The 10,114-nt window shown below is 48.5% G+C and overlaps 1 protein-coding gene across 8 annotated transcripts in view; it reads left to right on the top strand.

Moving 5' to 3' along the window:
* ITPR1 (inositol 1,4,5-trisphosphate receptor type 1) overlaps positions 1-9,826 on the top strand; it is a 183,606-nt gene extending 173,780 nt beyond the window's left edge. For all 8 annotated transcript variants that reach the window (XM_055709389.1, XM_055709390.1, XM_055709391.1 and 5 more), the window contains 2 exons: positions 3,292-3,453; positions 8,433-9,826. In XM_055709389.1, the coding sequence (XP_055565364.1) occupies positions 3,292-3,453; positions 8,433-8,519 (249 nt within the window). In that variant the 3' untranslated portion in view covers positions 8,520-9,826. The remainder of the gene's footprint in view (positions 1-3,291; positions 3,454-8,432) is intronic.
* The last annotated feature ends 288 nt before the right edge of the window (positions 9,827-10,114 follow it).

Genomic DNA, 10,114 nt, shown 5'->3' on the forward strand with positions numbered 1-10,114 from the left:
CCGGTGTTCAGCTAAAGTTCAGCAGAAACTAGATCATCAAGATATAAATCTTTTATTCACCCTTGAATAGAGGCGCTCTGCAGAGCAGCGCTGCTGGCAGGCGCGGGGCTGGGAGCCGGGCTGGTGCTGCACACCAGCCCAGCGGGCTCAGCAGCGACTGACCTTTCTGCATTCCTGCTTATTTCCGTTTTCACCATCTCTGCTTGAGGCATCATTATTTATTTATTGAAAAGAAAACACACACACACACAGCATGGGCAAGGGCAGTTGTTGTGGCAGAAATCTGCATTTCAGCAAGCTGGTCACATCCAGGCTTTCCAGCTTCTCTCTGCGGTGCCGGTGGTGTTTGCAGGAACAGGCTGAAGGTTTCCCATGCAAAGGGGTTGCAAAATAATGTGTGTGCAGAGGAGGAAGAGGTGTGCCACTGTGTGCTGGCAGCATCCCTGCTGCCCTCTCCGGAGAGTCCCAGCACTCACCATAGCTCAGCCAGCACAGTGCATCTTGTACCTGCCTCAAAGCAGTTTTAGCTGCACGTCTGTCCCCACGGCTCCTCACCTCGAGGTGTTTGCCCAGGCTGTTTAGGGGCACATCCCCTTATTTCTTGCAGGGGGGCAGCTGCATGCTTCCAGCTGAACTTTGGGTTTGAGTCGTGCCAACAACCCACGTGAAACCTGACCGGGAGCATGGCTTGGGGCCAGCCCAACACTGTGGCTTGGCAAAGTGATGCCGAGGTCCAGGTCCGAGGTCTCTGCACAGAAAGTTTCCAGGTGCCCCCATTAACTCTTTCACAGGTGGATCAGGATTTAGCAGGGGTGTTGCCAGTTCCAGGCTCAAAAGTGAATCCCTGCCCTCACAGCTCAGGAGACCACCCGGGGGGCCGTGAGTCTTGTCTCCTTTTCCCTAGCCTTCTCCTTTCTCAGCTTGCAGAGTTCACACGGAGCATTTTTGTTTTTCATCTTTGACCATTGCCATGAGAACTAGAGAGGCACTTTGTTGTTTTTTCAAGTGAAAGCCAAGATTTCCCGTACTCAAGTGACTTCAAGGGCTGGGGCTTTCAGAAAACCAGCGAGTATGAAAGAAGCTGTCAGTGCTGTAGTGGTTGCTGGTTCGATGCTCTCGCCATCCGAGGCTGCTCGTCACCTTCCCTGCCTGTAACAATCAAGTTGCAGCCTCTGCAGCTGCTACTGCATTTGCTTATATTGCAGAGTAACCTTAGAAAACATTTGGGATATTAATAAAATGTTGCAGGTAGGGAAAGGTTGGTGTTTCTAGGTACCACTCCCCTTGTCCCCTGCATCCTTCCCAAGGACGGGACCTGGGAGCACTCTGGGGATGGGCTCGGGAAGCTGGCCTCTTTGGGAGCAAGTGAAGTGACTGTTTCTGCAGCTGGTAAGGAGGTGGGCAGGAGCTTCAGGGCTCTGTGTCTGCCCAGAAGCCTCAGGACATGGACCTGAGGGTCCAGGCAAACCTGTGGATATAAATTGTATTTTAGTTTAATTTGCCTTGTCCTTGAAGCCCTCTCACTTGAAGGAGAGCAGGGAAGGGACTAGCAGTTGGTTTAGTTTGTCTTCCCTGGGTGGGTGGGGAGGGGAAATACTTTTTTGGGGAGGCACTGGACCTGAGCACAAGTGGCGAGCCCACCCCTCTTCCCTAATGAGGGTTTTACTATGACTGGAAGAAGACAGTGAAATGTTCCCTGTTACTGCTATTAAATCTTAATTGTGGGACTGTCATTTCCTAAAGTCCAAAATATTTTGGCACTTGTCTTGATAAAGGCTTATTTTTTTTGTACATATATTTTTTTTTTTATTAGCAGAAACCATCTGCCCTGTAAACAGAGATCAGGAGAAAAAAGCCTTCCTGGCAGTTTTGCATCATGTGGGAATCCTGTGGTGCGCTGCATGGGAAAGGGCCTGCTTTCTGCCTTTTAATCTCAGCAATAGTAAACTCCGAGCAGATCAGAAAGCAACTAATTTAAGATGATGAGTCTTGGCATTGCATCTGAATTGCAGAAAGGACGCAGCTGTGACTCTCTGTAGAGGTGCACAGCCCTGATTTAAGCAGGATGGGTGCTCCTGGGAACAAGGGAGCATGGCAGGGGGGAGCAGGTTCAAGAGATTTAGGCAGGGAGTGGCAAAAAGCCAAAGAGAGCATGCAGCGCCATGAAAATAAGCCGTGAGTTTGAGAGAGCGCCCAGTGAAGAGCCTGGCCTGTGAAGCGGGGTGAACTTTGGTCACCGTTAATTAGTGATGTTGATCAGTCTTTGGTTCGGGATGCTGTTAATCCAGTAGCCTGTTACCTTTTCATTTGGTTTGTTAAAAAAAATCCTACCAGTTGTTGCAGTGTCACCTATGAGAGTGCACACATCCTTATCTCATCCAGCGCGAGTTTAACTTCCATTTCAGAAAGTATCTTCAGCGTGGGAGGAGAACCAGACTAGATAGGAAACCAGTTAGGTGTTGAAATTTAAGGTGTCAAGATGCGGTGTGCACCCCTCCTCCTCTTTTGTGGCTTTCTATTCCGTTCCTGCTTTTATTTTTAACGTCACTGGTGTGTACGTGAGTGTATGTGTGAGCCTCTGTGTACATACCAATGACACTGAGCACATGTCCACTGAAGCTCCTGACTGTAACTTAAACATGGACCATCAGAGCACTGGTATGCCTGAATGAAAATTTTGTAATAAGCAATTTGTTGTAACTTAATCTGTCCCGCATTTTAGCCTGAGCCAGCAGTCAGAATATGAATATTTCTTTTCTTTTTTTCTTTTCCATTAAAAAGGGAGTATCTCAGCAATGAAAGAATTTCCAGGTTGAACGTGGTTTCTTTCATTAGAAAGCTCAGCCAAATTTTGCCTGACCAAAATAGCAAACCAGCTTTATCAGCAGAAAATGATCAACAAACACAAATTAAAAAACTATAAGGTGGCAGCAGATTTCTAGCACTGGAGAATGTTTGTCCAGATGTGAAATCTGTGCTGGTTTAATGTCCAGTGTCCACGTATTGCACTGAAGTGTATCTGAAGGAGAAACAGCTGGGGAGAGGGAGTTGTTGCGAAGGGAGAGCCCACAGTAAGCAGCCTTAATTTTCAGTAGTTAGGTCTGAAGTGCCTCATTGCCTCTAGCAGGCAATTTTGCAGACTCTCCAGTAAGATGCAAATGAAAATAACTACAGAGCTTGTGTATCTGAGGAATGTCCCCGTGTGGCATTAAAGATCTGTCTGCATGGAGCCACTGGGGCGCAGGTTTCCATTTGGCAAACGCTAATTGTGAACTCGCGTCTTATTCTCAGGAGCGAAACCTGGACTGGTTCCCTCGGATGCGGGCCATGTCGCTTGTGAGCAGCGACTCGGAAGGAGAGCAGAACGAGCTGAGGAACTTGCAGGAGAAGTTGGAGTCCACCATGAAGCTTGTGACCAACCTCTCTGGCCAGCTGTCAGAGCTTAAGGACCAGGTAAGGGAGTGCTGGCTGCGAACAACGGGCAGGACAGAGGTCTGCGAGCCTGTTGTACTAAGCGGTGTTTTACAGCTCCGTGGGTTCTGCAAACCCCGTGAAGAACTTTTCTAACGTAGCTCTTGTTTAGGAAAGAAGTGAGCAAACAAAATGTCCTTCCAAAGCCCTGTACCCCAGCTGACCTGCCTGGCAGTGCTAACTGAACTGGTGTAGTCTGAAGTGGACACCTCCAGAAAGGGAAAACGCGCATTAAAAAAGTCAAAGCTGAAGTTAAATCGGTCTCGCTGGTGCAGGGAGCCTGTGTATTGTTGTTGGTGGTGGTTGTTGTTATGGGTTTTAACCCAAAGTCCTTAGCACAAGCCTGTAAGTCAGAGGGTGTGATACTGATAGAAATGCTGGGCTGCTGCATGGACCTCAAAACCCACTGAGAAACTGGAGGAATGTTTGAGTGGTTAGCTTGCACCGGTCCCCTCCGTGCTATCGGTGTCCTGCTAATGCAGATACCATTCGGCGACTGCAACATAGCCAGACGCCCCACAGAAATATTTTGCATTGTGGCATATATTGCTGTGGCTTAACATGTGAACACTGCTAGACCTCTGCGTATTTTTTTCAGTGCAGTGGGTGTTTTTTTCTGCAGCAAGAGTTTGAGGACTTGCGTTAACTTTTGGCTTGGCTGGGGCTCGAGGGAATGGTGGGGATTCTTCCCAGCCCAGACCCAGCGATGGCTTTGTGAAAGCCACAGAGGCAGAGGGCTTTGCTTCATGCTGTCCGCATCCTAACTGGATCGCAGCCTAACTGGAAGTAGAAGGGCAAACGCAGCTGCCTGCCTTGGTGGGAGCCGCTTGTGGCGGCAAAGCCACTAGCTCCTTATCTTTATGGATTAATAACCTGAGCCAGATGGTTCAATTAATTAAGTTTATATAGATATCGGCACTGAATAAAATTAATTGCTGACTTGCACGTGCTGGTATCCCGGGGCAATCGATGGACCTGCCCAGGGCAGAAATGGCCAACAGATTTGGTTTGTTATCTCTTCAGATGTGATCTGCGTATTGTGGCGCAGTTGGCACAGCTCTCTCCAATACTAATCAGATTCCTGCTTCCCCTCTCCGCGTGGGGCTGGCCGGGTTTCTCCGTAAGCCAGTCACCTTCATGGAGACATGAGTCTCTGGAAGCCAATACTGATGGCCATCCCGGTTCCCTGCCTTCCGATCACGCTCTGCATTTCTGATGGAGCTGGCCCCGCTTACCCAGCACCCCACGGAGCACAAGGAAGGGATTAACGTGTAGGACTGGGGGCAGAAGACCTTGCTGCTCTTGGATGTAATTAATTTTCAGTCTGTGCCACAGACCCCCTTGCTCTTGTTGGTTTTGAGGCTGGAGGATAAGAGGCAGTTGCTCTTTTTGTCTGTGCTTTAATACTTGCTGCGTAGTGGTTTTGCTATTTCGCCTGGAAACAATTATCTTGAAACATGTGTCTTAGGTCTTCTTGTTGAAAGGTCTGACTCAAAGTGGTCTGCAGTCACCGGGAGCCTTCCATCGGCCACAGCCAGCTCTGAACCAGAATGCATTTATTTCTGAAGCTTGCAGCTCTTGGCTGACCAAGCACTAAAACCCCTTCTCGCTCTTTGTGAAAACAAGAATGAAGGATTTAGCTTTTAGAGAGCTATTTGACTGTAAAAGCTAAAGAGGAAACCAGCTTCATTAATGTTTTGATAGCTTTTAGGAATTCCCCTAAGTACCATTATTGAGAGCCCTGCCTAAGTTGCAGGATGCTCCAATTATCTGACAAACGGGTATATCCCTCCTCCTGATCAGGAACTGTCTCCAGGAAAAGGAACTAACCCGGGGAACTTTTATTTGTATTTATTTTCTGGTAATTAAATAAAGGGAAAACCTCTCATTCATTTTCTTTTCAAGCTCGTTAGGTTTCTGGAGACTGTAATTGTTCGAAACTGAAATCCAGTGTGCCTGCTTTCACAAAGGAGTGCACCAAGAGCCATTAAAATCTTGAACGCTTTAATTCTGTGCAGAAAAGATTACAACATAATTGTCTGCAACAGCAGGGGATTAGATGTAATCATCCAGAAGTCCTTTCCAGCGCCATCCTCCGCTGTCAGAAAGTGTGAGGCATCTCTAATAGACGTTGGCTTCTCGCTCAGGACGGTCCCCTCACAGCAGCCGGGACCCCTGACCTCCGTCGCCATAAGCGTGACGCATTGCTGGAGCTGTTAGTGGAGCGGGCTGGCAGGCAGCGCGTCCGTCTGTGCGTGTAGGGTCGGCATCCTGCTCGTGCGCTTTGCACGTGCCCTGCTCCCGTTCCCGGAGTTAACTCCAACTCACCCGTAACCTTTGGAACTAGGCAGCATGCATCTGTGCAGCTACGTACAATTATCAGAGTCCAGCTTGACTCAGATGAACTTCAGGCCTCTTGGTTTCAATTTTTTAATCCTGTCAGCATTATTCCAGTGGCTGACAGCTCCCCTGCAATATGTCGTGCGTAGCTTTTATTGCCTTTTAGGCCCAGGTGTACAGTCGCTGCAGCTGTAAAGCTTTTGCAAGAGATTCGCTGTCCAGGTAAATGTGATAGAGATTATATTTGCTCCAACTTGCAGTCCTGTGCCCTCCAGACAAAGTTACACATCGTGTAGGATTCATAACGTTCAGCATCAACACTGCAATTGCATTTCTCTCTCTGCTTTATGCTCGCTTGTTTTATTCTTCCCTTTTCTCAAAAGGCACGTCTTCTATACGCTCCTGCATCAGGGTGCACCACCCCTTTTTTCTACACAGCATGAAAAATACCTGATACAGTCCCTCGTCATTGCTTATCTTTCCATTTTTAATTCATGTATCCCCTGAACTGGTTTATTGGCTGTGTGAAATTGTGGCTCTTTAGTTTGTTCAGTGAAGCTAATCGGTGTGAATGGGCACTTCTGGAGTGAAGCCTCTTTGCATCTCCGGCGTGCGGGCCATCTTACAAACAGTTGAAGGAGGTCCCAGCTGGCTCAGCAGAGGAGTAGCTTGTGTGTGCATCTGTGACCAGGGAGCAATGGGAAGACCCCTCTCCTCCTGCTCCTGTTTGCCTGTGAAGCCTTACGAGCCTTTTGCGAAAGCAGCCTTCCCGAAGCGTGGTACAGAGGGCTGGGGAGTGTGACCTGTGCCTGGGAGGCTGCGGTCATCTTCCTGGAAAGGTGAAATAACGGTTCTGCTTCCCCTTGGGTCAGGCAAGGCACTGGGCTGCAGTCGAGTTTAATTATAGTTTCAAGAGGAATCACCGTATTCCGGTCCTTTCCTTAGTGGCTCAATGAGCTGTAATTATACCCAGCTAGCCTGAGTGACAGCAGGGGGGTGCACAGGGCTGCATGGCCGGTGGGACATGGAGGAGCTTTTGGAGGTTGCCCAGAACAGCCTGTTTTGACCAGTTCCTGTCCCCACAATGAGCATCTGTGGTTGGCCGTGGGCCGGCTGCCCCAGCAGGTACGCCGTGTCAGGGTCGGGAAGGCTATTCGCCATCGCTGACGCTGGAGTTGTTAAACAAACACATTCAAGTGTGCGTGTTACAAATGAACCAAATGTGTGAGCGTGCTGTCTTCCTTCTCCTGGAGTTACTTCCACAAGCAATTAGATTGGCTGACGTTTGTCATGAAGTATCTGAAAACTGAAAAAATCACGTTGTGGATGTAGGTGCTACAGGAAAACTGTTGCAGGAAACTTAGTTAATTTTCCTTAAGAAAAATACTCTAAATTTTTATCTTATGCTTGAATGAGAAATTATTTTACGGGGCAAGCTGGCCAGGTTTTCCAGCACATGGGTGTGCTGCTGCGTGATCCAGCAAAGCCCTGGTGAGCCGGCTGGCCCGCCCAGTTAGCACAGCTGGGCGTGCTCAGCCCCAGCAAGGGAGCAGCAGGAGCAGGACATGAGCACGGCTGCTTGTGCACGCTGTCTTGATGCCACCACGGACCGCATGCAGTGGCACAGCCATACATTTGCACGTCGTCCAAGGGTGTGGGGGCTCTCAGTAGAGCCCAGGTGCCCGAGGAGCAGTTTTGGGCTCCCCTCGCCTCGGTGGCCCAGGGGCAAGGCACTGCCCGGCATCCTCCTTGGCACGGCTGCTGCAAGCCATCCCACGTGTCGGCTCCTCCGAAGCTGAGATGCGGCCGCAGAGGGAGCCGTGGGGAGTGCCATGCGGTGATCCAGCTGTTTGCTGCTGGAGACTCTGCCCACGCCAGAGTAGTTCCTTACGTGGCGTGTCAGCTTATGCAAGTTGTCAGAAACCTCCCCAGGTTTGGAGGGGAAAAAAAAAAAAAATAGAGTGGAGAATTGGATTGTGACTGTTTTTCAATGTTGGTAATAAAAACATTAGGATCCATTTTCAAGTCATGATTGCACTAATTGGGAGGAATGTTAGTTTCTCTGCTGGGAAGTACTGCCAAGGATTTGGCTGTCTGGCAGTGAGGCGGTTAACCTCCCATCCCTGCCTTGTGTCTTGGCTTTTGGCAGATGGGAAGGGATGTTGGCTCGCTTCTGATGAGAGCGGGAGCGCTCGAGTCTATTCCAGCAAAGGCAAGGGTATTCCCAGCCTGACTTGAGGGCTCGCCCCTTTTTTTCCACCCGCTGCGTCTCGTCTGCCTGGTACGTTGGACCGGTTACAAAGAATTTCTAACGGGGGAGGTTTCAACAAGCTGCTCTCTGCGCTAATTCGCGCTGGCCGCCTGGCTCTCCGGAGCGCTTTTCTTGCAAAACAGTAGTCAGTCACACGAGCGAGGTCATGGATGGCCCCGATGAGTGCACGGGACGGAGCTGTAGATGCCTCTCTCATCTATTAGCGCTTGGCACGCCGGACGGAGGAGCGTTGCTTGTAGAAAGCGGGTTTCAGAGTAAAGGCAAACCACAAAAGGCAGCGCCGGGTCCTTCAGCGAGCTGACGCACGGGAAGTGTCTAGGCCTAATGAGCAAACTCTTTAATTTTCCAGATGACAGAGCAGAGGAAGCAGAAACAGCGCATCGGTCTCCTAGGACACCCTCCGCCCATGAATGTGAACCCACAGCAACCGGCATAAGTCGGGGGGGTCACTTGCCCCTCTCGCAAGAGCACGAGTAATGCTAACCCAGAGCTCAGATCCGACCACTGAGGCTGCTTCTGTGTACGTTCAGTTCATTTTGTAAATAACCTGTTTTTATACTATATGTATATGACTGCTACTATATAAAGTTTTGGGCATACGTATTGTAATTAGAACCGTTGGCATGGGACGGAGGTTAAACTTCGTGCCAAAACTATCAAAATTGCCTTTTCCTTGGAAGGACTAAAGAGAGCACCTGAATTGCACTTGAAAAGAATATTTGACTATGTGACATGTATTTTGTATTTAAAAAAGAAATAGAATAGCTAGTATTTATGTTTTTATACAATTGTGCAATATGAATTATGCAATCACAATATATTTGTAACTCCTGAATGTCCTAAAGGGAGTGCACATCTTTGAATCTGGTGTGTTAGTACAATGTAATAAATGGTATAAAATTACAGGTGTAAATGAGGCTGCTGCAAAATTGTGTAACTGGTGATTTTTCATACCCTTGGACATTTTTGTACCATGTGTGTAAATATCTTGCAATGCCATATCTGTTGCCTCTTCCTCCCAGAGATAACACTGGGAATACATGAGCTGTTAGATTGGTATTGATTTAAACAAAACATTACTTTGAAGCTTCCAAACGAGGAAAGCAGGAGGTATTTTTCAAGTGACTTCTTCAAAGTACTGAGGCTAGAAGAGCTCAGATACCAGGTTTTTTAAATGCGAAGATTTCTTAAAGGGAACTTTTTATGCAAAATGAAGTTTGGGATGAGGACGCACTACTGATGAGTTGGTGCAGTCTCCTACGGGCATTTTGTGCCACAACACCTAAACCCTATCACGAGGCTGTCCAGGCTTTTGCATTCTCAGTGTGCAGGATCCTTTCCTTTTATTTTTTCATTAGAGACCTTTGTGCCTGCTAAAGCTTTAGCAAACAGGCATCGCACCGACTGAAATATAACCTATCCTGTTAGGCCTGTAGCTGAGCACTGACATGTGTAATGCTTCTGAGAGCGCCACTGGTTTGAGGTTGGTCTGTCCCACCCCTTCCTCTCTGTCTCCCCCTCCATCCACTCACTTTCTTTGGTTTCTGATTCTAGAGAGTATGAAAGGAAACTTGTTGGTTTGGTTTTTTTCCTCTCCAATCCGTTGCATAGTTTTATACATGGACCTCATTTTACAAAAGCTAACTCCTCTGCAATACTGTCTACAAAAAAAAAAAAAAAAAGAAAGGAAAAAAGCTACAGAGTTATGAAAATTTGTAAATGCATAAATATAGGTATTTAAATAAATGATGCAAAATACTCTACGGTCAGAGGCTGCTGGTGGTTTGTCTCCCCCTCCAAGGCGCTGCGTCGTTGTGTTTGCTGTGGTGCTTTCCCACGCACCCTGGAAAAGTGAGTGGCGGGGGCCTTGCAGGTAAGGGTGCTGCTGTTCCCAGCTGCAGCAGGAGGGGCAGAGGTCGGTCTTTTAAAATCAGCGTGAGTCCTTCCTCAGGGCAGCGAGAGGCACTGCTGCCCCAGGAACCTCGCCTGTGATCCCTCCGGTTCTGGGTGCTTCAGGCTCTCACCACTGAT

Source organism: Falco cherrug, chromosome 4 (genome assembly GCF_023634085.1).
Source record: "Falco cherrug isolate bFalChe1 chromosome 4, bFalChe1.pri, whole genome shotgun sequence".
NCBI lineage: Eukaryota > Metazoa > Chordata > Aves > Falconiformes > Falconidae > Falco > Falco cherrug.